General features: G+C 30.9%; 3 protein-coding genes across 9 annotated transcripts; all 3 read left to right on the forward strand.

Moving 5' to 3' along the window:
• The first annotated feature begins 441 nt into the window (after positions 1-441).
• On the forward strand, positions 442-12,618 carry SRT1 (sirtuin 1). 7 transcript variants are annotated; one of them, XR_016521652.1, is made up of 15 exons: positions 442-718; positions 2,166-2,195; positions 2,304-2,396; positions 3,325-3,444; positions 3,566-3,666; positions 6,618-6,726; positions 7,594-7,673; positions 8,351-8,429; positions 8,681-8,847; positions 9,453-9,506; positions 10,169-10,265; positions 10,829-10,911; positions 11,353-11,420; positions 11,651-11,753; positions 12,014-12,618. XR_016521652.1 is itself a non-coding variant. In XM_068639005.2 (14 exons), the coding sequence occupies exons 1-14, from the start codon at positions 620-622 to the stop codon at positions 12,308-12,310; spliced, it is 1,413 nt and encodes a 470-aa protein (XP_068495106.1). In that variant the 5' UTR covers positions 442-619; the 3' UTR covers positions 12,311-12,618. The 7 variants fall into 7 exon arrangements, 4 of the variants coding, with proteins under 4 accessions (XP_068495106.1, XP_090159787.1, XP_090159788.1 ...); XR_016521654.1 differs by lacking the exon at positions 8,681-8,847 and having other exon boundaries at positions 10,059-10,265; XM_068639005.2 differs by lacking the exon at positions 8,681-8,847.
• Positions 12,619-19,456: 6,838 nt separating this feature from the next.
• LOC137833467 (nuclear transcription factor Y subunit B-1) lies at positions 19,457-23,675 on the forward strand. Its single transcript, XM_068641814.2, has 2 exons — positions 19,457-19,575; positions 22,936-23,675. Exons 1-2 carry the CDS (start codon positions 19,521-19,523, stop codon positions 23,568-23,570), a joined length of 690 nt encoding a protein of 229 aa, XP_068497915.2. The 5' UTR covers positions 19,457-19,520; the 3' UTR covers positions 23,571-23,675.
• A 1,355-nt stretch (positions 23,676-25,030) lies between these two features.
• On the forward strand, positions 25,031-27,344 carry LOC137831362 (putative L-type lectin-domain containing receptor kinase S.7). The gene has a single exon (XM_068639008.2). It carries the CDS (start codon positions 25,100-25,102, stop codon positions 27,038-27,040), a length of 1,941 nt encoding a protein of 646 aa, XP_068495109.2. The 5' UTR covers positions 25,031-25,099; the 3' UTR covers positions 27,041-27,344.
• Positions 27,345-27,658: the final 314 nt, after the last annotated feature.

Raw genomic sequence — 27,658 nt, forward strand, 5'->3', positions numbered from 1 at the left:
TCATCTTTTTATAATTATTATCAGAACTGAATAATAATATTTTTAAATAATTAATATTTTTTAAAACTAATTTATTTTCATTTTTTGAACCATTTTTCAACCAAAAAATATTTATATTTTAAAATTAAATTTAAGGATAATTTTAATAGTATACATAATCTACTACCCTTAATTAATTTAATCAAATTAATTAAATAAACTTTCTACTCAAACTCATAATCTTTCCATTAGATGAAATCATCCTAAAGTAAAATGATAATTTTTATCACAAAATTTGAAGAGGAATTGTTTTGTTAAATCTTTGTCTGTATTTGATTTTTTTAATGAAAAAATTGAACACATAGTTGTTGGTTGTATTTACAATAGTGAATTTTAAGAAATATTAGAAAAAAAAGATTAAGATTTGATGTGCTTTTATAACGTTGCAGGGGATGATACATTGTGTATGAGAGTACATTGGCCTTTTGGGGTCTCCTTAAAAGAAACAATGCTTCTCTCTTTCTCTCTCTGTATTTGAAGAACACAACACATTTCTTCTCAATTTCCTCTGAGAGGGAAAGAAAGCGAGGGACTTGTACTGAATTTCTGGCTGCACAGCACATTGACTCACCAAACAACTATGTCTCTTGGGTATGCCGAGAAGCTTTCCTACATAGAAGATGTGGGCAACGTTGGAATGGTCGAATACTTCGACCCGTCTCACGTTTTGCGAGAGAAAGTGTGTTCCTTGTCTCCATTATCCTTCTAGAATATTCTATGCCTTGTAATTGTTCTCACTGTTGCTTGCCCTTCTGCCCTTATTACATGTGATAGCTTTGTTGGGTGATGTTGATCTCTCTTGTGCAGCTTTTGTGTCTGTGGGATGCTACTTGGAGAGGCCCTTCTCTGCCATGAAATTGTGCTTGTGTTTTTTGTTGTTATGTGGTGCTAAAAATAATGCTTTAATTTAGTGGTGCTTGTTGATTAGGCTGAAATGGATGGAATTTGGAGGTGTTTATGTGATTACATGCATGATTGAGTGTTTGTAATACTGTATTAGGGTGACAAATAATTTGGAACAGAAGTTGAATTGTGGCTGCGGATGCGATTTTGTCTCGATCTTTGTCATTGCATGAAATTGCAGGTAAATGCGGCTGCAATTGTGGTTGCGGTGAGCCCAAAAACCTTGATGTTGCGGCTGAGATCGCCGTTGTAGATCATTTTTTAAAACCATGCTTTGGAATAGTTAACCTGTATGAGGATTTTGATGTAGTGAATATGCTTTGAAACGTTTATCAGGAGGGTGCTTAGGTATTTTTGGGATTGTGTTTCACCTCAATGCGGGAAAGCTTTTTCATAGACATTGGTTGATACTCTGAAGATGATTAATAATGGTGTTGCTATTGTGTGTAACTATTAGACATGAGTTGTTGTCTTGCATAAAGTTGTATGTTTACTGATTACTTTTCTCAGTATGGTTTTCATCAGAAAGGGAGGTGCCATTTGGAATGTCATGGCCAAGGGGATTTCAATTTTCAACCTCCTACTTAAGGGTTGAATTTCATTGAAATTTTGTCATTGATGATATTGCTGGGGGTTGTTTAGGCTTTTCATTTCTGTTTGCATCGTTCCTCTTTTTATTAAACAACTATGGCCTGGCAGATACAAGGGTTGTCACCATAGTTTTCACCAGCTGGGCTATTACAATATATATAGTTTCATTATCAGGTGGCTTTAGTACCATAATCATTAGAATTGTTAAGCATGAATACTTGTTTTGATGTGTGATGTTCCTATTCTTTGTGGATTTTCTGTGGTATTTATCCACATTGTGTGCAGTACTTTGTCGATGCAGATATGTGTAGTCAAACATTTGAGTCATTTTTTCAATATTGTTTTCTTTTATTATGCTGGATGGTCATTAAATTTTATGGCATGATTCCTTATGTTGTTTCTTTCAATCATTTCCCTTGATATATACTTTCATCTGCTAGGTTAATTTTCTTTCAAATTTTCAATTGTTTTTCTTATTTTAAATTAAAATATAGCATACCAATTTATCACCTAGTGAGAAGTTTCCTTCATTTAACTAAAATAGTATACATTGGGTAAAAAAGAGGAGTCATTACCTACCCTCAACCAAAGTCGATGCTTCATATGCTAACATAACTTTTCTTTCTTGGCAGATAGATCAACTTGCTATAATGATAAAAAAGGTATTGCTTGCAGCTACTAACTAATGTTGATATTAGAGAGTTTTCTTTCTCTACTTTAAGTTTTTATATAATCAGTGTTTTTTATTTGTTTTCTTTTCCTACTTGCAGAGTAAGCATCTAGTGGTATTTACAGGTGCAGGAATATCAACCTCATGTGGTATACCGGATTTTCGAGGTCCCAAGGGAATATGGACGCTTCAGGTGATGATTTTTTAAGCTTGGAAATGCTTCTACATTAATAAAATTTAAAATTTTATTCGTTTTGGTGATTCAGAGTGTGAATGTATGTTTGACTATCTCAGCAATTTCTATCATTTCGAATGTAAATACCAGTAAGAACAGTGTCATTAATTTTTTATAGTTACAATATATTTACTATGAATTTTTTTCTCCAATTCTTTAATTTAGGATTATAACTCTCATATTATTAGTAGAGAAGTTGCTTAACCAGTTTGAAGTATACATATATTTTTTTGTATTGATGTGAACCGAATAATAAAGTGCATCTGTCTAGAAGTAACCGCTTCTTTTATTCCAATACATACATAAAAGATCACAGTATATTCTAACAATTTCGACTAGTATTTCCTAGTCAAGAACATAATGTTTCCAAGTTTCTATGAATTGAAGTAAATGTACAAGAGCGTATCCCATCAAGAACTTTTGTACAACTTGAAATTTTGTTGGGAATTGGTATATGAGAAATTTTAACTTATGTGCCCATTATTCTTGTGCTTGCTTAAATGAACGTTTGAAGCAGTAAATATAAGTATTTATTGTTGTAGCTGCAGTTGCACTTGATTATCCTCTCTACAGTTTACATGAATTTGTCAGCTACCCTTACAATTAATGACACCAATATTGTCTTCTATAGTTTCTGTAAGGAATTTGTTCTCCAACAGAAAGAAAGATGCTGGTGTGTTTGAACTTTGAATTTAGATTTTTCTACCACAGCAAGAGGCACAACATAATATAATAACTGATATAATTGTGGCACTGCTATAAAAAGGAAAGTCAGATTCTATTACATTTGCTAGTACTCATTCTTTCAGAAATCAGAATCTTCTTTTCTTGATGTTTATGAATTTCACATGGGGATCTGCTCATCTTATTATATTTGTTGCTGCAGCGTGAAGGTAAAGCCTTGCCAGAAGCATCACTGCCATTTCATCGTGCAGCACCAAGTTTGACACACATGGCTTTGGTTGAACTAGAAAAGGCTGGCATTTTGAAGTTCGTCATCAGTCAGGTAGAGTCATTGTGTTTTTTCTTTTCCTATGTATATTCTCACTTTCTTTAGATGTGAATTTTTTTTAGGTAATAATTTGTTGAATTGTTGTTTTAGCCATCTTTTTATTTTCTTATGATAGAATGTTGATGGTCTCCATCTTCGATCCGGAATACCAAGGGAGAAATTAGCTGAGTTGCATGGGAACTCCTTCATGGAGACATGCCCTTCTTGTGGAGAAGAGTGAGTTTTGATTGCTCATTAAATTCTACTTTTGCATAAGCTTTCTCTCAGTAGGGTTTGATTACTCTTGCACATTCAATCATATTTGTCCACAAAGCTATGAATATTTATAAAGAAAATGCTAGTACTAGAGAAAAATATACAAGAAAAGGTACTTGAGAGATCTTTTTTAGATCTCTCCGTGTGTGTATGTGTATCTTGCAAATAGAATTACATAGAGAGAGATTAGGAAACAAAATAAAGTTTGCCCCTGGGACTATAGATATGACATATAGGTACAACATAAAACAACTTTTACAAAGTTGCTCAGTAGCTAATATCGACTATTCTAACACTCCCTCAAGTTGGAGCATATAAATTGTATGTACCCAGCTTGAAACATATAAATTGAATATGAGGTCCGCCTAAGGATGTTGTCAAAATATCTGCAAGTTGATTATTGAAGCTAATAAACTAAGGATAAATTTCCTTGAATAATAGTCTTTCTTGAACAAAATGATAATTAATTTTTGTGTGTTTGATCTTCTCATGAAACATAAAGTTGGAAACAATGTTAAGCAATTGCTTGATTATGACACATCTTCATTTGCTTTCATCAAATTTCAGTTTTTGATGAAATTGTTTTATCCAAACAATTTCAGAAGGGAGTATGCCAATGCTCAATATTCAACTTCAGCACTTGATTGGACAACTGCATTTCGTTTCTTGCTTTTCCAAAAAATGATATTCCCTCCTATGAAAACTCTATCTAGTAGTGAAGCATCTATCTATGAGAGATCCTATCTAATCAATATCAGAATACCCAAAGATTTGGATATCTTCTTTATCTTCATATAACAAACCTTGTCCTGGAGCCTTTTTTAGGTACTTGAGGATGCAAATGATGACATTCCTGTGATTATTATGAGGAGTTTACAAAACTGACTGTTTACACCAACTGCAAAAGGCAGGTCAAGTCTAATAATAGTGAGATAAATAAGTTTTCCTAAGATTCACTTTGTTTTGCCATTAATTTTTTATTTGGATCCATAGAACTATATGTGAGTCTATAATCAATCATGTGTGTTTCTTTCATGAAATCTAAGGAATATTTCTTTGAGATATTACAATATACCTTCCTTTGATTGAATCACTTCAATGCCCAAAAAGTATTTGAGACGACCAAAGCCTTTGATCTGAAAGTGGTAACATAAATGCTTCCTTAGGTGAGAGATTTTAGCTACATCATTTTCTGTAATGACTATGTCATCAACGTATTCAATTAAGTAAACCCATTTTTTAGGAGAGACATGGCAGGAAAACAAATTATTTGATTCACTGTGTCTTTGTCCTAAGATTTGAACAATGCGGCTAAGTTTTCCAAACAAAGCACGTGAAGACTACTTGAGTCTTTAGAGAGACACATGCAATCTACAAACTAAACCAGATTTCCAGTGAGCAAAAAACCTGGAATGTTGTTCCATGCAGATTTTCTCCTCCATATCACCATGAAGAAAAACGCTCTGAATATTTAATTGACAAGGAGACCAATGGCGAATAACTGCCATGTCAAAGAAGAGTTTGACTAGTCATTTTTGCCATAGAAGAAAAGGTATCACCATGATCAAGGCCATATATCTAAGTGTATCTTTTTGGCCACTAGTCTAGCTTTAAGGTGATCAATTTCACCATTTGGCCCAACTTTCATGGTGTAAACCAATCGACATCCAATATTCTTTTTCCCAAGTGGAAGAGGAATTAATTCTCATGTTCTATTATCTGCAATTTAATAATCATGGCTTGTGACCATCTAGGATGATCAAGTGCGCTTTTTAGGAATCATAATAGAAGACACAAATAAGATAACTGACAAATAGAAAGAGATAACTTATGATAGCTTAGAAAATTGTATATATGATTTTTCAAAGAGCAATGAGCCAACCTAAAATCTTCATTATTAGGAACCATGGTATTGAGTGATGAGGTGAAGGATTTGATGAAGAGGACTTACCATGTAAGATTAGATTAGCCATTTGTGTCATGTGTTGGTAGCTGATAATAGGTGGCAATGATGGTTTGGTGGACATAGAACTTTGAGCATTGCTTTGATTTAGGGTGTCATGGACAAGTGATACCAAAGGTTCAACTAAAGGGATAGGGAAGACTTGTTGGACAAAGTCATCATCATGTATGAAAGAAGGAAAGAAAATAGTCTTTTCAAAATGGTGACACTAGCAGACATGTAATACCTTTCTTATTTTAGAAGAATAACATTGATTCCCTTTTCGGAGACTAAAATATCCTAGGAAGACGCATTTGATGGCTCTTGTCGAGAGCTTGCCCAAACTTGGGGACACATCATGTAAAAACAAACAGATAACGGGGAGAAATATGAAGAGGTTCATTTGGAAATAAAATGAAATAAGGAATTTTATATTCAAGAAAAGAAGAGAGTTCTATTGAAATGAAAATAAGTAGTTGGAATAGCAATACCCTAGAGTAACGAACTGGTGTATTAGCACCAAGTAATAAGGTATATGTAGTTTTAACTAAGTGTCTATTTTTTTTTTCTGCAATACTATTTTGTTGAGATGTGTGAAGACAAAATAACTATTGTAAAATGTCATTTAAGCTTAAAAGGTGGAAAAATTAGAGAAAAATGTTTTTTTAGCGTTAACATACTTTAACATTTTTAATAACTTTGTCCAAATTTCTTTTTGATTTTGTTAAAGAAAACATCGAGATAGACAAAAATTTAGAACCATCATTCATTAAATATACCTAATTACATTTGGAATTTTCATTATTATTACGTGTTCTTCTGGTGTTTATGTGTGTGATCTTTTATATTATGCTTTTTTCTAGGTTTGCTTTTTTGGTGTTTATTTTATGTAAACTATCACACTGTCATTTTCTAAACATTATGTCTTAAAAGAACTGTAATCTAATTTTATAATTGGAACCTCTTTAAGGTACTTTCGTGATTTTGAGGTAGAGACTATTGGTTTAAAGGAGACATCAAGGCGTTGTACAGTTGCCAAATGTGGGACAAGACTTAAGGATACTGTCCTTGACTGGGAGGTACTAGACTGTTCGTTTTCTTGATGGTAATTCGGTTGATTCCCAACAATTATAATTTTGGCTGCAATTTGTGTCACATGGGGCACTTTGTTAGAGACACGAATAGGTGTTTTTACATGTTTATTGGGCCCTTGCTTCATCTATAGACAATGAAAGAGAGTATTATGACTTCTTTTTCTTCAAGATATGACACTGAGACAAATGCTTTTCTGCTGTTTTTTTGCTGAGACTAGATACAATTATGTCTCCCCCATTTGATCTTCCCTGAACTCAATGATGAATAAAAATATGCATGTGGGTGAATTGTTGATCATGCTGTTGCGAGGAATATTGATTTGCTAACTGTTGTAGTATTTTTGAAAACTTAAATATAAACGAAAAGTGGTTTCTGTTTAAAATCATCCAACTATGAAATAGTCTGTCTTTTCTCCGTTTTTCATGTTGCCACCATTGTCCTCTTCTAGGCTGCTTTAAATTTGGAATCATGACGAAATGTTTTAGTATTTTGGCTTGATTTTATATCATTGGTTGTTGGTTCTACTAGCATTCTGGTTTTATTGATTTGTCATGATGGCTAGTGTTTCACTACCAGGTCCCAATGATATAATAATAAGTAAGAAGGACAGATAACAGAGTCTCTTGCTGAAAAAGAAAAGATTTTATTTCGGGGGTCTAGTTGAAGTTGTACATTGAGCCTTCTTGTCCTTAGCCAAGTTAACCATTAAGTGGAACTGACTAGCTGTTGATTCATTTGTTGATGTTTTGGAAGTTATTGTGCCAGGGAGATGATTATGGACACGTTGATAAACTTTTTTGGCTGCGTAGCCATGTTTCCCTTTAAACAAGTCTATATCCTTGTACGTGCAGGATGCATTGCCTCCAAAGGAGATGAATCCTGCTGAGAAGCACTGTAAACAGGCAGATATAGTGTTATGCTTGGGTACAAGGTAATAACATGACTTTTTTTTTTATCACCACAACATTTTTTATTTTTATTATTTTCCTCTGTTTTTTTCAGTACTTTGCCATCATTATGCCTATTTCTCTCTCCTCGCTTGTTTGTCCACATTGTAGGAGCCTAATTGCTCATTATTAAATGGGTAAAAATGGAACAAGTCTTTATTTCTTAACATACCTGATAAACATTGGCTTAAGTTTTGTGGCAAAAGCTTTACTGCTGTAGTAATTCCCAAGTGTACAGAGAAACTGAGTTCTTGCATTAGAGTGGTAAGTGAAAAAGATCTTTAGGTTTTGCTTAGTCTTTTCCAAAATGAACAGTCCCCGATACCCTTTTTTAACATAGTTATATGTAGAATCCCACTTGGTATGTCTGGTTAAGTTCAATTGGTATCTTACTACTTTGGAGGGCCTTTTTGCAGCATGATTGGAATTTACTGCAATGGATTTGTATTGTTAATTTTATCACCACCAAATGGCTAATTATGCTTGCCAGATTATGTTGTGATACGTTTAACCAGCTCAAAAATAAATCTGTGGGAATATTTCATGTCTTTGAAGGGAATATCAATGAGTCGTGCATGATCAATTTTCCATACCTTTCAAAAATGTATTGCTATGCTATATTTTTCATGTGATATATATCCTGGCTAAACTCTCAATGCAGTTTACAAATAACTCCAGCGTGCAACTTGCCTCTGAAAGCACTTCGTGGTGGGGGTAAAGTTGTTATTGTAAATCTCCAGGTATGTCGCTCATTTTTTTTCTTAGCTTACATGTTAATTAATTTTGACACCATCTCCTAACTTCTACCGTGAAAATTTATTTTCTGTTTAATGAGATTAAGAGCACTTACTTTTCTACCCTTTTTTTTTTGCAAATATGAAATTATAATAGTTAAAGAAAAAATATCCCGCCGTTTTGCTTTAAGGGAACAAAAGCTCTACTATTCCACTTATGAAATTACCTATTGAAATCTCACGGTAGAACATGTTAGTTGGTATTTAGTTCATTCTATTTCGGCAAAAACTGGGTCATTGGATACAAAGGATCAGCTGCTACATCACATGGGTCCAAGGTTTGGAGAGTTTACACGAGGAAGAATAGAGGGAGGAAAGGCAGAATGTTAAGTTGGCAGATAGGGAGAGGGAGAAATAAAGGAAGGTAGTTACTGATTTGTGGTTTACACTAGTATATGGGTGGGAATGTGGGGTAATAGGGGTATTACAGTTTAGTTATGACTGGAGAGAAATAGCTCTGTATAGTAGCTTGGCTCTGTGCAGTAAAGGAGTTATTCCACTGTATTACGTTTATTAATTCTCACAGTTAATACTTACTCATTTCTTTCTGGTTCAGTTAATTGCTGTTGAATCTATCTGTGTGGTTCTAGTTTGCATAATTCTCTCTAGAATAATTTACTTTATGTTAAATTTGATCCTTATGATTGTCTCATCTGTCACTGCAATCGAAGTTCTTTTTAGTACTATGTAATAGATCTTTGGCTTACAATCAGCGTATGCATGTTGTAAAAGTAATCAAGAGTGCCCTAATTTACTGGAAAATTCACTAATTCAAAATCAACTATGGCCAGTGGTCAAGATATGCTGCCTTAAAATTCTGGGATGTTTATGGTTGTTAGTTAGAGCTATTATGGTACCAAAACTTTAAGTATGTGTGTGGATTCTAAGTTTCAGAGCTTTTTCCTTCATACTTATGATTTTTTGTCCACTATTGTTTTCATCTAAACTGTAAATGCTTGGACTCTACAGAAAACTCCAAAGGACAAAAAAGCCAGTTTAGTCATACATGGGTTTGCAGATAAGGTATTTGTTCTGAATCGTTGCTTATAGATGTTTTCTTTTCCACTGTTTTTTGTATTATAGTCTTCACTGATGTTAATGTTGCAAAAAAAGAACTGATAGAAACATGTACATGTAATAAAATTGCCTGCATTATGACTTGTATTGTCAAACACTCAAACTACAATTCAATTCATTTTAGTCTTTGAGTTCAATGGAGTTGTATGTTATGGGCTTTATTATAAAATTAAACTAACACAGACATGTACAGACTTAGCAACAGTTTATCCTTTATTAAACTTCTATTGATATAATTTGTAATCTTTTTATAATAATTCTACAGAAACTATTATCTAGTGACATTACTAGCATTCCACGAGAATAACATTAGCAATACAATCAGCGAGCACTATTTTCCTTCTTTTTAAAAAAAATAAATAAGTATCATTCAGCTCCTTTTGACCATGTTTATGAATTCCTTTGTGGTCTAGTTTCTTAATGTACATGACATGTCAAGTTATCAATCCTTATCTATTTTCTTTATTCAAGAATTTTCTTTTGTTTTCATATCCTAAGATTTTCAGGTTGAGGTAGATAAGTGGTTTGGTTTTTGAAATTGCCATGAAGAATAAAAATGCAGATATGCTTTAATGCATTTTGACATGCATTAATTCTAACTGGAGCAGGTAATTGCGGGTGTCATGGACCATCTTAATATGCAGATTCCACCATTCGTCAGGATTGATCTTTTCCAGATTGTTCTAGTGCAAGCTTTGAGCAATGGTAACTGAAGTTTGATTGTTACTTTTAAGCTACATCTCAGCATGTTCTTGAATTCAAATGCATTCAATATGTTAATTTACATTCACACTCTTGATTCTTCAATGCTCCATGGTGCTAGCAAAGCTGTGAAAAATCATGAGTTGTATTCTTGGATCTAGCTAGCAAACTCTTGGATAAGTTTCAATTCATTTCATATTATGATGGGAGAATATTAAAGTTGTTAATAAAGCTTTCAAGCTTCAATAAGAAATGTTCTATTGTTTTTTATTGTAATTAACATCAGTTTTTCTAAACTAAAACCAACTGCCTCCCTGATTTCTTAGTTGTGTTGAAATTACTGGACAAAGCTTCCTTTTGACATAATATTATTAATGTGTCATCTAATTTCGGATATTTTCTGTCAACTCGTTTGATGCTGTATAAAAATTGGTTTTCTTGTTCATAATCTCGCAACTTTTGGTTTAGCACTGCACACAACGAAAATACCAGGATATTGGATTGACTAGCTATTGCATGAGGCATTGATACATATCTCTTACATAGTCTGTTAACTTGCATGGCAGATAAAAGATATGTGAACTGGACTCTCCAGATTGCCAGTGCTCATGGACAAAGAGCGGCATTGCCTTTCATCGAGTCTGTTGAGGCGAGTTCATATGTTCAATCTCTTTTTTCTCTAATTTTGGAATTTCTTTAGAGATGTGATACAATCATTCATTTGCTTTCACCCAACAACTTATGTTTTGGGGGGGAAGGGGTGTTAGTATTTCAGGATTGTTTTACTATGAAAGGGGCTTTGCCTACTACGTTAAGGATGGCCTTGTACTGAGTTCAAGACTTAGACTTGATTTGAAAATTTAAATTTATTCTAAATTTCTGTTTTTCCCTTTTCTGATCTTTATATTTCTCTCCCTCTCAACCCTGCTAGTTTCCTTTTAAGAGAGAGTAAGAATGGAGGTTACTTGTTCGTACTTCCTGAACTCAGGACTGGCATAGCTTCCTTCCCTTCACTAATCTCATGTTTTTTGTGAAAAAAAGAACTGCAAGAACTAGAAAATTGATGAGGGTATCTGTCCTTGTGCTGCAGGTCTCCTTCTTGGACAGGGAAGATTACAAAGCTGCCATTCTAGATAAGCAACCATTTCGGCTTAAAAGGTTTTCACCCACTATGCAGTGTGTTTCCTTGTGCCATTAATCAATTTTACCCAATTTATTTATTGGTCCTTACGAACTAGATCTGATAAAAGCTGATTTGAGAGAATTGTGAAAATCTAGATGAAGTCTAGAATTCTGGAAAAGAATTCTTCATTTCTTTGTGTTGCTTAATTTTAAATTCTCTCAGCAGGGCTTGCACCCTCCTTACATTTTGTTGACTGATATCTCAGGAGAACAGCATATAACAAAGCATTTGAAATGGTTCTGAAACTCAACTTCAGTGATGGCTGTGGTTGCCCATCCCTTGAAATTGATGTCCCGGTTGATTTTAAGGTGAGATGTGTTTGCTTAAATTTACCTATATCTTCTCTTATGATGTCTCACTTTCCATAGGTAACTTAAAAGTGACAATGTTAGCTTGGGAAACACCATTTATTATTTAAAAGTTCCACTCTTTATGAAGATGGAGCTTTTCTCATTGTTTCTTTCATGTCCAACGCTATTTTCTTTCATCCAAAAATGATTTTATGAATAAAATTTGTCTGGGGCAGATCTTTCTAGCAAATGCCTTACCCGAAAATTCATGGTGGCAGGTTTCAACTGACTGTTTTGACTTTGATAAGGACTACATATTCCAAAAGCTGAGAGACAAAGCAGTTCTTGAATCAAGATGTGGTCAGAATGGTGTTATTGAGAGAAAGACCATCTTGACACCTAGAAGTGATGTCACTACCTATGCCATTGTGACCAATGTTGTTCAGTACAGCAAAACATGTAAAGCAGCCCTTGATTCTCTAAGTAATGGTGATCACAAAAAAAGAAAAGCTAGTGTGACTGGTACAGGATCATCTAGGAAGCGTTCAAAAGGGTCCTCCAAGTGTAAATCCTGATCAGGGAATATTAGGAATCATATGTAGGTTTTGTAAGAAAAGCATTAGAAATTCACCACAGACTGAGTGAATTTTGTTAGATGTTACACTCAGTCCCCTAAATGGTGTCCCTGACACTAAAAGGCTTTTGATACCATATATCACTAATATAGCAGGTATTCTTGGTGTGGCTATTGGAATGTTTCTTTTATGAAAATTCCAGACAAATTCATGTGAATGATAGGTGTACAAGGAAATTTAGTTTGAGAAAAGCTCAACTGATGTAAAAATGTCCTTTTTGTTCTTTATCTGATAGGGTGTTGTTTTTACCTTGAATATTTTCCAAACTTGCCAAATTTATCTTATTTGGAGTTTGAAATGCCAGTGGAAATTGCTGCTTGTTGATGCTGAAATTTGTCAATATTTTTAATCTCAGGCAAAAATGTTAACCATTGTCCTAAAAGTTGACACTGGTTATTAAAGAATTAAAAGTACTTTTTTTTCTTGAGACTTGTGAAATCATTTAGTATTTTCTCATAATTTTCAATATAACAAATTACTTTTAAATTTTTAACCAGTGTCTTAATGGTGAATAATCTTGTTTAAGTTCTTCCTTAAATCTTCATTATGTGGAACTTGTTCCTCCTTTTTTGGGTACTCTCTTATCTAGATATTGTCTAAAACTGAATAAATAATAATAAAATGATGATGATCGTGATGTAATTAAAAAGAAGTGTATGATGCTTTAAACGTCAAGGATTGGACATTTGAGAAAATTTACCCGATTACAAGAGAAATCAAGAAAGAAAATCAAGCAAAAACATGTAATTTTAGAAGATGAACATCATTCTAATAATAAGTATTAAATATGTTTTCGATCCTTGAATATATATATATTTGGAAGCAATTCTTAATGGAAGCTTCAAATTTTCTCTAAATATTCAGTTAATTAAGAAGTTATATTTTTATTTGTGGTGAAGGATGATCAAGTGAGATAACTCTTTAAAAATAGAGGGAAAAAGGAAATATAGAATAAAATGTTTGGTTAGATAAGAACCGAAAGTCCTATCTAAAAGGCAATTGCTTCCTGTCCTATATCACTGCACCCAATCTCAGCAATCTCAGCGGAAAAGACGAAACTGTCCTTAAAAGAAATTTCCGAAATATGTGTTTTGGATTTTTTTTCCGGAACGAAATTTTATATTACGGATTTTTTTATCCAGAATGAGTTTTTTTTTTTTTCTGGATTTTCATTTCCGAAACACAATAATTTTTTTTCTGGATTTTTTTTTCTGGAATGTATTATTTTTCAATTCTGGATTATTTTATCCAAAATAGAATTTTAATTTTTATTCCGGATTTTTATTTCCAGAACTCAATAATCACTTCTAGATTTATTTTTCCGAAATATATTATTTTTAATTCTAGATTTTTATTTCCGGAATTAAGGACATTTTTGGAAATTCAAAAAATATGTTGGGTGCAGGTTAAAAATAATTGGGTGTAGGAAGCATTTACCTATTTAAAAATAGATTAGAAGTCTAACTGTTCAAAACTAGTTTAAAGTATAATGTTACAAATATACATTTTAAACCTTATTAATAAACAACGCATAATAATTAGTTATCATAACTTTAAGCCAATAAATATAAAAATAAAACATCTTTTTGTAAAAGTTATTAATATTCAAAATATACACAAAAATCTAAAAAGAACAAGTCATAATAGTTAAGTTTGTAATGCATCCATAAATCTAATATAAAAACATCCATGCACATATATGGGTTTGCAAAAACATATAACTATATATATTATATATTATGTATAACTTATCAAATCAAAAAACATTTGTATAATGATATATATTCCTATGCAATAAGATAACTATTTAAATATGTAGAATTATTTCCTTTTTAATGTAAAATATGATAATCATAGTCATATAAATTTAAACAACAATCAAAAGTAAGTTAATGTAATTCAATTAAGGATATAACAAACATCACGTCATAATTCATCATTATATTACTATAATAATTATAAATATTGCCAATCAAAGGTTTTTATTTTCAACTAATTTCTTATGGCTGAATTACAATTAAATCTATGAGTCTACGTAGAAAAAAAATGTATTAATACTAAAAATTAACATCTGATTCAATAAAGATCTACTCACTTATCGAATTCCACAAATATAAAAATCTCTATATGTTTTAATCCATAATATTATCATCTATATGACTTTAAAATTATTGAAGTTTGGATATTTATTTGCACAATGGTTCTATTGCTCATTATATATTACATTACATATCTTACACATTACCATCTAGATAATTTATCTTTTTTATTGATGACATTTAATGAAATTCAATGTGTTGTATGTTCATGTGTGTGTGCATGTGTAGAGCATCAGTGCATGAGCGTGTATATGGACCGCGTGCGTGTGTGCATGAATGAATGTGTGTATGTGTCGATGATATAAATTCAAATAAAAAATAAATTATTTAAATAATTAATATATATATGAAAGAAAGAAAACTAGGAAGAGAAAGAAAATTTCACAAACACATAGAAAGAGAAAAACAAATAACTAAAAATATATAATTTTTTTATCAGCAAGAAAAAAATAAAATATGAATCATTTTAGATGTGATCCAACTCTTATACAAAACTGAAGAGTATAACATCTCTCCTTAAAAGTTTACCACAAATATTCTACTTGAGTAACTCAAAAACAAACTAACAAACCGAAATAAAGACACCTCATAAACAATAGAACACCTCATCTCAACCTTCTAAAAACTAAATATATATAATTAAAGGAATAAATTTAATCATATCAAAGTTATATTGGGTAGAAATTTCAATTCTTCATTATTTCCTAGTTAATGATTTTAAAAAGAGAAAAAGATGAGAGATGATTTAAATTTTTTTAGAAAGAGTTCACAAAGTATGAATTTTAAATTAATAATATTTTTTTATATATGATTATGAATATTATTTTTTATTTATGTTTAAGTTTCAATCATACACAACAAGTTCTCATATAAGAAAATATAAAGGTCTTTAGTTTATTATTATCATTTTAAGAAAAAACATTAAAGCATTATACATGTTAAGAATGTTTAACAAAGTCTTCTAAAACGAGTTTTTACCATACATTTTGTCAGGTTGTGTCACATTAGTAAGTTTTTTTTTCTCATACGTGACTTATTCATATCATATTTTAAGTACGTCTACCAATTAATCCATATTATTAATTTTTATTTTTATCATAAAGAAATGAGACTCTCAATAACATTTCTATTTTTACTCATATTTATTAATATATATGCATGCAATATCTAATTAACATATACTACTTTTTCATATTTGTATTTTAAAAAAATATCCCTCTTCATAAGGATTTAATATATACATCAAAAGTTTTAAAAACAAAAACAAAACATTCAAATTAAATCTATTCAATCCTCCAGCTACTCGCAGCAATTTCATCTGCTCTCATGTAAAACACAATCATTACAGATATAGAAACAAACACAATCAAATAACATGGTAAGCTAGTTATAAAAATTTATATATAATTTCAATTTAAAAAATAATCAACATAATCCATCAAGTCTCATAAAAATTCTCAAACTATCAAGTGCCTACTAAAATGCATAATGCATCTTTCATATATCAGACTTCTATTGACTCACAACAGATAGACACTTGACTCTACTTCCGGAAGATTCATGCGTTGAATTGGACTCAGAGATCTGCACCTATCATACTATATCACTGTGAAATTCACACAGTTATGCGCATAAAATAATCTCAATATCATCTCTCCTAGTATGACAAGGTTAATTCATATAAAAGTTCAGGTTAGTTATCTTTCAAACAACTGGCCTATTCATCCGAACCTCCTTCAACTCTCACCACCTCAATAACTTCATATATATGATTCCATTATTTCAGAAGAGTCAGGATATCTTCTTCTAGACGAATCCCTAGTTAATGCACATTCTAAACAATCTTAACACGATATTTTCTTTCCTGAAAATACTATGTCTTGATTAAAATTCATATTATGAACCTCAAAATATCCAACATCAAACAAATAAATCATACCAAATTTGAGAATTTCCAAAATACAAAACGATTCATTTATTAATCTTATAAATGTCAAATTAAAGAAATTTTCAATTAAACATACATGAGATAAAAGTCTACATAATTTCTAAGTAAAGCTATACATAACTAAATAAACCAACATCTTTAAAGCCAAAATAACTTTTTTTTTAATTTTTTTTTTTTTAGAGATTCTAGCTTGAGCGAGAATGGGTCTTGCTCAAGCGAAAATTCTCTCGCTTGAGCGAGAATCAAGCTGAGAGCATCCAAATTTTCATCCCAGGTCTTGTTTGAGCGAGAATTCTCCTACTTGAACGAGAATCAAGCTGAGAGCACCTCCCTTTTTATTTTATTATTGCTTGAGCAAGAATTATCTCGCCTGAGCGAGATATGCAGAAAAATTCTGCATAAACCTCGTTATGCCTGTTAAATTATAAACCAACATTCCATCAATTGATAAATTTATAAATCTACACATTACATTAACATTTTTTGCTCATAATTATACAAGCATTCTCATTAAGTCGTTGAACTAGTATATCAATCTACACATATGTATGATTTCTAAATCAAAATCACTTAAAATCAAACAACCAAATTTCATCAAACATTTCATTAACTCGTTTAATTCCAAACTCATATACATTCTACAACATCTACTATATCTACCATTTCACACTTCAATTTCACTCAATTTCCAATCGACTCAAAACAAGAAATCCTGCAAACCAAAAATTTGGAACTGGTGACCACGTCACCGCACATCCAGATCTTCTAGCCTAGGGTTCTATTGAAAATTTAAACTAACTTCCCTTACCTTTACTTGAGAAGATGCTCATTAAGAGCCTCAAGTCTACCAAAAGCTTCAAGAGTAGTTTAACATGTACCACAGAGTCTTGATTAAAATACAACTATATCACTAGGACTCTGAGATAACAAAGACTAATCCTAAGGCGAAAAGGGTCACATGCATAAACTTAGATCGAGATAGATCTACAAGTTCAAAATTTAACTCAAATAGAAGAGTAAAAATTGAACTTACTCTATCAGAGATTCTGTTTGCAGTCTTGTAGTCCTTGCTTTCAAGAGTCTAATGGTGGACTTCGATCCTCAAACGGATGAGTGAGGAGGTTAGAATCTTAGAGAGAAGGGAGAGGAAAGAAAAAGAAAACTTGTAGAGAGATGGTAGTTCTTTTAAAATGAAACCTGAATAATTGAATTTTCTATTTATATGTCATTTTCATTTTATTAATAAAATATTCAAGAGTCATTTAAAACATACCACTTTTATTCTAAAGTAATTTTCTACGTCCTTACACCCTCTTAAAGTTAAAGTAAGGAAAAATATAGAATATATGAATATAAAAATAAATACTAAAAGTTTTTATATTAAAATCAAAATTTTAACATGTTTCATACACAATATATCATAATAACTGAAACTTGGTTTTAGTTTTCTTAAAAAATTTGTGTGCTTTAAATGTTAAATTTGTGTGAAAAAATTCCATGTTTTTACGTCATATATATTAATTCAATAAAATTATAATTATTATAAATATCTATAATAAAAAACAAAAAATTTAACAATATTTAAAAAATTAGATACAAATACGCACGCATGAATTTCCCCACTGGTAATTATAAGATAAATGCGACTTGATTTTCTCATCTAATAAAATTTTGCACTCCTTTTTTCCCATATTTTTTTTCAAATCCATTTTTTTTTTCAATTGTGTGGACCTTTTTCTTCATTCAAGGACAAAAGAAGAAAGGTATAGTAATTATAATAATTAAATTTAACAATAGTAATTATTATTATAATAAAATTGATTAATACTTATGTTGAAAAAAATAACTCCCTTGACCAATTTTTTTAAGTCCCTTGACCATACACTAATGATAAGATATCTTCTAAATTAACTAACATGTTCTTACTTAATGAAAAATTTAATAAAAATGATGTTTTCATAGTATTTGCCTAGAAATGAATATAAAAATTATTTCAATGGTAAAAACAAATAATATTGTAGCTTCCCATATAACCCCAAACACCTTATTTCATTTTTTTTTCTCATTTTTCAAATGTATTCCCTTTTTTTTCTACTTTTTGTTGGCATTTTCATTAGGAACAAAACGAGAAAATATGATATTTATTTTTAATTATGCATTTTTATTTTATAATACAAAAAGAGATATAAATGATATAACAAATTATTAGATTTAGCAAAAGTAAGCACACAAAACAAAAGAGTGCTTCCTTTTCAGTATGAAAAAAAAATGTATTACAGTAATATTTGTTGAGTCATCACTTGCATTTAACCATTCTCCCCAATAGTAAAAAAAGAAACAATGTTTATGGTCTTAGAGAGAAAAAGAAAAGAAGCTATTTTCAAGCATTATAGAACAAAAAAAGATATTTACATATAATAAATAGTAAAATTTTTAAAGTAACAAATAGTAAAGTTATTAAACCATTTTCTTGTTTTTCAATAATTAAAATTTTCAGTATTCCTTAAATGAGTCAAATTATTTAAAAATTAATTTTTTTAAAAAACTAATCCCAACACTTTAAGTCAGTCAAACTCCTGCATCAAGAACAATAAAACTTTTTTTTCTTAGATGAGCATTAAATATAAAATTTAATTTTATTAGGAATACGTATAGAATTTTACAAATTTAGACATAGAAAATTTTGGTATGTCATTTAATCTTTAGTTTAACAAATACTATTCTAGAAACAATATAAGGAATTAATTAATTACTTTTTCTGAATATTAAATCAATGAAAATATTTATATTTAAAAGTGGAATTAATACAATATTTCATTAAATGCTGTATAAAGTAAACACACAAACTGTCTATTTTTTTACTCTGGTAATAAATTTAACCAAAAAAATATTAGGGGGGAAATAAATTAAGCATTATTTATATTGCATTAATCACCAAAACCAACAAGGTAACTCTTAATAGAACCAAAAACTGTGTACTTGGACTACATTATAAATTCAGTAGTTGAACTTCCATAGTGTCACATTCAAGAGTTCAACCTCAAAATCTCTGACCCTTTTTTGTAGCTTTTAAGGAAGAAGAAGTTCAGTGTTTTCAAAGGCCATGGAGCATGGAGGTTCCTTCTTTCACATTGATCAACAAGTGAAATCAAGTTCTGGTAAATACTCAACACATCTTTTGTATATATCTATGTTTGCATACTTATAACATACCATTCTAATACTTGTTTTTGTCATCATATACTTGTATTTCTACTATTGATATACATAATTTTTGTATACCAAGGGATTGGGTTGAACCTAATTCCTCTTTTTGTTCTAATTTCATGTTCATCAAATGCATGTTTTTGTATATTTTGAGTTTATATAAAAGTTTAAGTCCATGATAATGTTATCAGGTGATTTAATGGTTAGCTTTGTATACTTCATAGTTTATGAAAATCTATTTAAGAAAATAAATGAAAAAAGTTATTCTTGAAATATATTTATTTGTTAATTTAAAATGATTTATTTTTTAGAATGTTAACATGATATAATTTTGATTATCTTTCTTTTATCACTTAGAGCCGTGCGAGATGAAAGTCTCATGCACGGTTTTGAATAAGAGAAAGAAGTGAGGAATCCTCTTTTCGACAGAAAAGATATAAGTTGTTAAAATACATTTTTTTATAGACTAAAAAAAGAGTTAGCTCATATTAAAAAAAATATTATTAAGATTTCTCTTTTCAATTTGGTTTTTTTATGTTTCAAATTTGTTTATTTAATCTTAGTTGTTAAGAAAAAATTATTATATATAATTTTTTTATAGTGAGGAATAGGAGATGAGATGTAAGAGAAAAAAAATATTAATGAGAATAATGAAGTAATAATATTTTTATAAAATATTATTTTTTCATTTTACGTTTTTTAAATATGTTTTTGACGTGTCTGACATTCAGATAATCCAGATAAACATTATTATTTAACCTTTTTTAAATACGTTGAACATCCTTTGACACGTGTTTAAGAGACTCACGATATTATAGAATAGCGTGTAATAATATTTGTCGTGTTTAATATTTTTTGAATATGTTTTTGACACATGTTTGACATTCTTAAGTTGTGTCATAATTCAGTCATATTGAAAAAAATTTGTGTCCATTATTTTTTATGTTTTTTTTTCTATCTATGTTTTAAAATATATTCATATTAATATTTTAAAAAACTAATAAATCAAAGTTAATATATTTTGAAGACACTTTAGATGAATAAGATTAAAAAAAACCTAAAACCTTGTAGAAAATCTAAACTCTATGATATGTATTTATTCAACCTAACATTAGTAAAGAAAGTCAACTCCTATTTTTGACTATTTTTTTTAACATTATTATCATAACAAATGTAAAAAGAATAACTTTAAAGAAAAACAACTCATAAATTTTTACATCTCAACTTAACACTTTCTATCATGTTTGATTTTATAAGAACCAACCAATTATTTAATTTACTATTTAATATATTTCTTAAATTTTATTGTGAGGGTCATTATCATAGAAAAATTGATGTAAAACTTTACAAAAAAAATTTATAGTGTGAATTATATAGATTTTAATTTTCATTTGAGATTTTTATCATGTTAAGATATATTAGTCTTGTTACCACGTGGACATTAATTGTATTTCGGTTTCAATGTTGTTTTAGTGTCAAAGTTGCTTCATTGAGAAAGAATATCATAAACTATAGAATAAAAGTGAGATACTAACAATGGTGGAAATATTTTATATTCCAATTCTTTTTTTCAATATCAATTATTTAATTAGAAATATTATATATAACTATTTCTTATTAATTATGGATTGTCACAACTTTTTCACTAATGTGAGGTAATTGTTCCCTTAAATACTACCTTATCATATAGATTTTTGTATTCTTATGAGCATAATCTTTATAGTGTAGAGTGTTTTTTTTTTTTAATTTACTAGTGTTAGTTAACTTGTATAGAATTTCTATATACCTTTATTTTTATTTTATTTTTTTATCTTAAGACTTTGTGTTGGAATTGAAGGTATCATATTCATGTATAATGTTGTATTATTTACTTTTCACATCTACATTAAATATAAACTAATTTTAGAAAAAAAAATTAGTTATTATATTAATTAAATTAAATATTATTTTAGATTTTAAAATTTGATAATTACTAATTTATAAACTATTTATCAATAATAGAAACTAATTTAGATACTAATAATTTTTTTTTCTAAAATAATATTTAATTTAGTCAATATATCAACTAATTATTTTTATCTCTAAAATTGATTTATATTTAATAAATTTTTTATTGTAATATATATGTATATATATATATATATATACTTAAATTCCTATTTATACCTTGGTTAGTGCAAATTTTGTATTGAAGTGGTGATGATAAATGTATATTTATATTATTTAAATAATTAATGTTTGCACTGGTCAATTTCTAACTTTTAAGAATTTGTTTAACTAAATGTAATGGTCTACACACAAAGTAATTTCAAATCAAGTTGGACATTTTTTCTAAACTAAATTTGTAATTATTTTAATAAAAAACAATTAATGGTCATGGTTGTGTTTTTTTTTTTTTTTGTTTACTTCGATTGAATAAAGTTCTAATTCAACAATTGTACTTGTCTTTATGTGTTCATCCTGTGTCATAATTGTGTTGCATATAAATTATTAAGTTTATTTTTCATGAAGGGTGATTTTTTTTCATTTTTGTATTCCAATATATTTGTTCTATTTATGAATTATTTTGGTTTTTGCACTTGAAATATGATTTTAATATGTAGTTGATCTTTCTTGAAGAATTTATATTCCAATTTTATCTAATAATGAACCTGAGGGTTGCAATATATTCCTTTTATACGAGAATGCATGTATACTAGTTCAAGGAATTTTTTTTACCATTTTTTAACAAATACTTAAAAAAGAAAATATCACAAAAAAAAAGTATCATTTTGTAATTAATTTATAAAAGTAGTAAAAAATTAATTTCTTCTATTTTATTTAGTCACTACCTAGAACTAATTGTTGAATTGTTGGTAAAAAAATTGTCAAAACTTATATCCTTAAATGTTGTATAGTACTCTTATAAACCTTTATAAAAAAAAGTACACAAAATCATTCAACACACATTTACTAACTAGTTATTTGATAAATTAAATTAATTTTCTTAATTTATATTCTCAGAACATTCATTAGTGATTTTCTCAAGACTAAGAACTTGGTTCTTTGCAATTTCATGCATTAACTTCTTTCTTCTCTTGTGTTCATTTTATGCATAATTATGTTACTGGTTATTGACATGATGTTATCTTGATCTTAAAATTTTTGTTTCCCTCACCTTGTTTGATGCTTATATTACTATGCTTCTGAGGTATAAGAATTTTAGGTTTTCAAGATTGTTTTATATATTCATTTTAAAATTTGTAGTTTTGCTCTGAGTTTCAAAATCCAAGATGATGAAATATTTGGTTTGATTGGTTCTGGTTTAACAGTGCCTTTGCAGCAAGAAAACAACTATGCAAACACAGAAATTGCAGCACCAGCAAACTCAAATGGAGGTCAAAACCCTAATTTGATTGGAAGAGATAAGAGCAAGATGCCAATTACAAATGTGACAAAAATCATGAGAAAGTTTCTTCCAAACAATGCAAAAGTCTCAGATGGGGCCAAAGAGATGATTCAACAAAGTGCTACAAACTACATTACCTTTGTAACCAAAAAAGCCAAGGAGAAATGCCTCAGTGAGTACAGAAAGATTATGAATGCAGATGACTTGTTATGGGCCATTCAAAATGTGGGCTTTGATGAATACATTGGGCCTCTTGGTACTTTCCTCCAACGTTGTCGCAACATTGAAGGAGGTACTCACGGGCCTACTTTTGGGCCTGGGCTTAACCCTATGGAGATGCCTCACCCTCCTTTGCCACCACCTCCTCCTCCACCACCACCACCTCCACCAGCAGCAGCAGTTTATTCATCTGGGTTGGATTTTTCCATGCACCAAAACACCAACCCTGAAATGTTTGACACAAATGATGTGGGTGGGTACCTAGAAGCTGTTGGTTGCTCAAGTAATGCTTTTATCAACTTTGATCCTTTCTCTCTCTTCCAACAGGATCAGCTGTGAGATGAGAATGATGAACAGAGAATAAATAGTTTGTGTTACCATAAAAGACAATGTAGTTGAATTGTGATTCTCATTGTTGGATGTTTTGAAGCTTTATTTCATGAATCTCAAGTTTGAAGATAATAGTTTATATTTAGTGATGATGAATCTCACATTTATAACGGCTATGTATGAATGAAGTAGGTTGAATTTATATGCTTTGATTTGTTTTGGATTGTACTTTCATGAGATGGTGGGTCAGAGAACAGAGTCACTCACATGGCCTTCAAATTTCAATGATTTCACATAGGAAACTGAAAGATTTTGCTTCAATCACTTCACATATTTATTAGACTTTGAACCCCTCTTTGACCACCACTTGTTTGTGAAAAAACATTGATTTTCTTTTTTTTATTTCACACTAGCTTTTTAAAAAATATATATATTTTATAATTTTTTTAATACTAAAATATTATGTTTTCTTAATAAAAAGAAGGATATTTTTTACACTCTATTTTTTCTATACAACTAATAATAATATTATTTTATGTTTATTAATTAAATATAATATTTTATTAAAAGGGGTTGTCAAGTAAAAATAAGAAAAAAAATGTTGAACCAACATTAAAAGTAACTACTTTATAATTATTTTTTAAAATATTATATTATAATAAAATATTTTTTTTAACTCGAATGAAATTGATATAAAAATATCATTAACTTAATAATTAATATAAAAAATATATTTAATTGTTAAGTCAAGTAGAATCATTCTTCAAAAATAAAATTGCCGCATATACGAAAACCCCATAGACTCATTTTGCTCGTTCAAACAATGCTTCAATATTTCATTGATGAAAGTTGGGATGGGTCTACATAGTTTTAAATCAAATAGTAAATTTAATCTTTCAAATTATACCCCATTATTCAACCAGTTTCTGAAGTTAAGAAAAATTAAATAAATTTATTAAACCTTTAAGACATCATTTAATTATACCCTAAAAAATTAATAACTTTTGTAGTTATTTGATGATGATGATATACATTTAAGACCCAAACAAAAAATTTAATTTTAAGAAATTAATTCAAAGGCTTATATAATATTTTCGTTTCAAAAACCTATTTCTCAATAAGAAAAAAAATTAAAAATTAAATGAACCATTTATTGAATAAATTTTCCTAATTAACACTCATCTTTTTTTTCAAACGTTAAACAGTCATAAACTTCTCAATCTGTATTACTCTTTTGTCAATATATTCAAATTTGTTAATTTAAAGTAAAGTATTGTTAAATAATCTAAAAACATCACATGTTCATACTAGGTAACAATTTTTTTGCCGACACTCCTCAATCCTTTTCTGAAAAACATATGATTTGAGTGACATAATCATAACATAAGCCACTTTCTTTAGTTGTTCTTTTCCACTTTCCCACTTTGCACAACCGTTATCTTCCCACATTCCCACCCTTTCCTTATTTAAATCCCATCGTCACTTCCTCACTTTCTCTACTTTCACACATTCATCATCTTCAATCTTACAACAACACCATGTTCTTAAGAACCACCACCACCATCATCATCTTCTTCTTCTTTACAACAACAATGGCTCTCTCTCACAACAACACAAACTTCTTTTCCTTCTCCTTTCCCTCCTTCACCCTCCGCAACATAACCCTCCTTGGTGACTCCTTCCTCCGCAACGGCCTCGTCGGCCTCACCCTCTCCACCACTGTCCCTGCCTCCTCCTCCGGCACCCTCCTCTTCAACAACCCCATCACCACCACCCCTTCCTTCTCTCTCTCCACTAATTTCACTTTCTCAATCACCAACACCACCACCTCCGCCACCCCCTCCTCCACCTTCTCCTTCTTTCTCAACTCCTCCCACACCCTCCTCTCCCTCCACTTCCACCCCAACCAAAACCATCTCACCCTCGACCTCACCACCACCTCAAACTCCTCCCTTACCAACCCCACTTTCGTTGATCTCAGCACTGACACTCCGATCACTTCTTGGGTTGATTATCACCATGCTGACAAGAAAAAGCTCCAAGTTTTCTTGAACTACTCGTCACCAGCCTCTTCCAAGCCTCAAAACCCTGTCTTGAGCGTTGACCTTGACCTTTATGAGTATTTTAAGGATGGTTTCTATGTGGGGTTTTCCGGTTCCACGCTAGGAAGCACCGAGCTTATCCAACTCATGAGTTGGAGTTTGGAGTTTGAGTCAAACTTGTACCCTCTGATCAATGGTTCTAGCAGCCCTTCGAGTGTTGCGGTTGAGGGCATTCCTGTTTCTTCAAATTCAACCAAGGGTAGTGGTAATAACCGTGGTAAGAGGTTTTTGTTTGGTCTTTGTGTTGCTATTGCTGGTCCTGCTTTTTTCTGCGTCCTGCTTGTGGTTTTGGGGTATGTTTCTTTTCTGAAATGGCGTGGTTTGAGGAATAAGAAAGGCTTTGGGACAGTGGGATGTTGTCCTAAAGAGTTTGGTTACAAGGAGGTGAAGTTGGCCACTAAGGGGTTTCATGCTTCAAGGGTAATTGGGAAAGGATCTTTTGGGACAGTGTACAAGGCTTTGTTTGAGTCTTCTGGGACCATAGCTGCGATTAAAAGGTCAAGACAGTACGACGGGAAAACCGAGTTTTTGGCCGAGTTATCCATTATAGCTAGTTTGAGGCACAAGAATTTGGTTCAACTCCTAGGTTGGTGTGTTGAGAAGGGTGAGTTGTTGCTTGTGTATGAGTATATGCCAAATGGAAGCTTGGACAAGGTGCTTTACCAAGAATGTGAAGGAGGTAATACTAACCATGTGTTGAGTTGGGTTCATAGGGTGAACATTGCTGTTGGGTTGGCTTCTGTTTTGAGCTATTTGCATCAAGAGTGTGAGCAGAGGGTGATTCATAGGGACATCAAGACAGGGAACATATTGCTAGATGGGAGCATGAACCCAAGGTTGGGTGATTTTGGGTTGGCCAAGCTTATGGACCATGACAAGAGTCCTGTTTCAACACTAACTGCTGGGACAATGGGGTACCTTGCTCCTGAGTATCTTCAATGTGGAATGGCAAATGAGAAGAGTGATGTGTTCAGCTATGGGGTGGTGGTGCTTGAGGTGGCTTGTGGGAGGAGGCCAATTGAGAGGGAGGGGCAGAAGATGGTGAATTTGGTGGATTGGGTTTGGGGGTTGCACTCTCAAGGGAGGATCATTGAGGCTGCTGACAGGAAGCTGAATGGGGAGTTTAAGGAAGGGGAAATGAAGAGGCTTTTGCTCTTGGGGTTGAGTTGTGCTAACCCTGATAGTGCTCAGAGGCCTTCCATGAGAAGAGTGTTGCAGATTCTCAACAATGAAGGAGGAGTGTCTCTTGTGGTGCCTAAAGAAAAACCAACACTTACTTTCTCCTCTGGCTTGTCTTTGAGTCTCGAAGACATTGTTTCTGATGCGGAGGAAGACTTGAATTCTGACCAAGTTGTGTGTGAGATCAAAATTGATTGAAGATGAAGAATTTCTTGTTATTATTATTCATTTGATTCTTTAGTTCATTATGGACACTTAGTTTCAATGACATTTGTATTTGTAATTGTAATCTGACATATAGGGAAATTCAAGGTTCATTCACTGGAGTTCAAGCTATTACATTGAACTTCATGGCAACAATAATGTATTAAGACAAAGCAAGCACATTATATACCGAAATCAACTTTGTTTCTGGTCATGTACTAGTATTTCTCAAGCTTGCATTCTGAAACAATTGTATTGTACACTCTGGAATGAAATATATTCTCTCTTAAATCTTTAATGGTGTTGCAACTTTTGAGTGAAACATGTTCAATATGAACACAGAAATCTGTTCATTAAACAAAAACATTTATTATTCCTATGTTTGAGAATCTGAATCTGACACCAGAGCGCCAACATGTGTTGGCCTGTGTGCTCCATGGTCTGCTGTATTATTTGAATCATTTTTCTGTTCTATGCATTAAGTGCATAAGTCTAAGCAATTTTTGTAAGCAATAGATGCTTTTTGGGACTTTGATGCAGTAAAAAATGGTTATTTGAATAGTTCAATCATCAGATAGTGTGCAAAATAGTGTAAAAAAACTATATATTTCT

The sequence above is a fragment of the Phaseolus vulgaris genome, chromosome 6 (assembly GCF_051622355.1).
Source record: "Phaseolus vulgaris cultivar YP4 chromosome 6, ASM5162235v1, whole genome shotgun sequence".
NCBI classification, from domain to species: domain Eukaryota; kingdom Viridiplantae; phylum Streptophyta; class Magnoliopsida; order Fabales; family Fabaceae; genus Phaseolus; species Phaseolus vulgaris.

Bases quoted from the DNA above. Each gene is read 5' to 3' on its own strand.
- SRT1 (XM_068639005.2), top strand. From the start codon at position 620: ATGTCTCTTGGGTATGCCGAGAAGCTTTCCTACATAGAAGATGTGGGC. The intron at 7,674-8,350 runs GTAATAACATGA...CTCTCAATGCAG, and splicing joins GTGTTATGCTTGGGTACAAG to TTTACAAATAACTCCAGCGT. The intron at 11,754-12,013 runs GTGAGATGTGTT...TCATGGTGGCAG, and splicing joins ATGTCCCGGTTGATTTTAAG to GTTTCAACTGACTGTTTTGA.
- LOC137833467 (XM_068641814.2), top strand. From the start codon at position 19,521: ATGGAGCATGGAGGTTCCTTCTTTCACATTGATCAACAAGTGAAATCA. The intron at 19,576-22,935 runs GTAAATACTCAA...CTGGTTTAACAG, and splicing joins ACAAGTGAAATCAAGTTCTG to TGCCTTTGCAGCAAGAAAAC.
- LOC137831362 (XM_068639008.2), top strand. From the start codon at position 25,100: ATGTTCTTAAGAACCACCACCACCATCATCATCTTCTTCTTCTTTACA.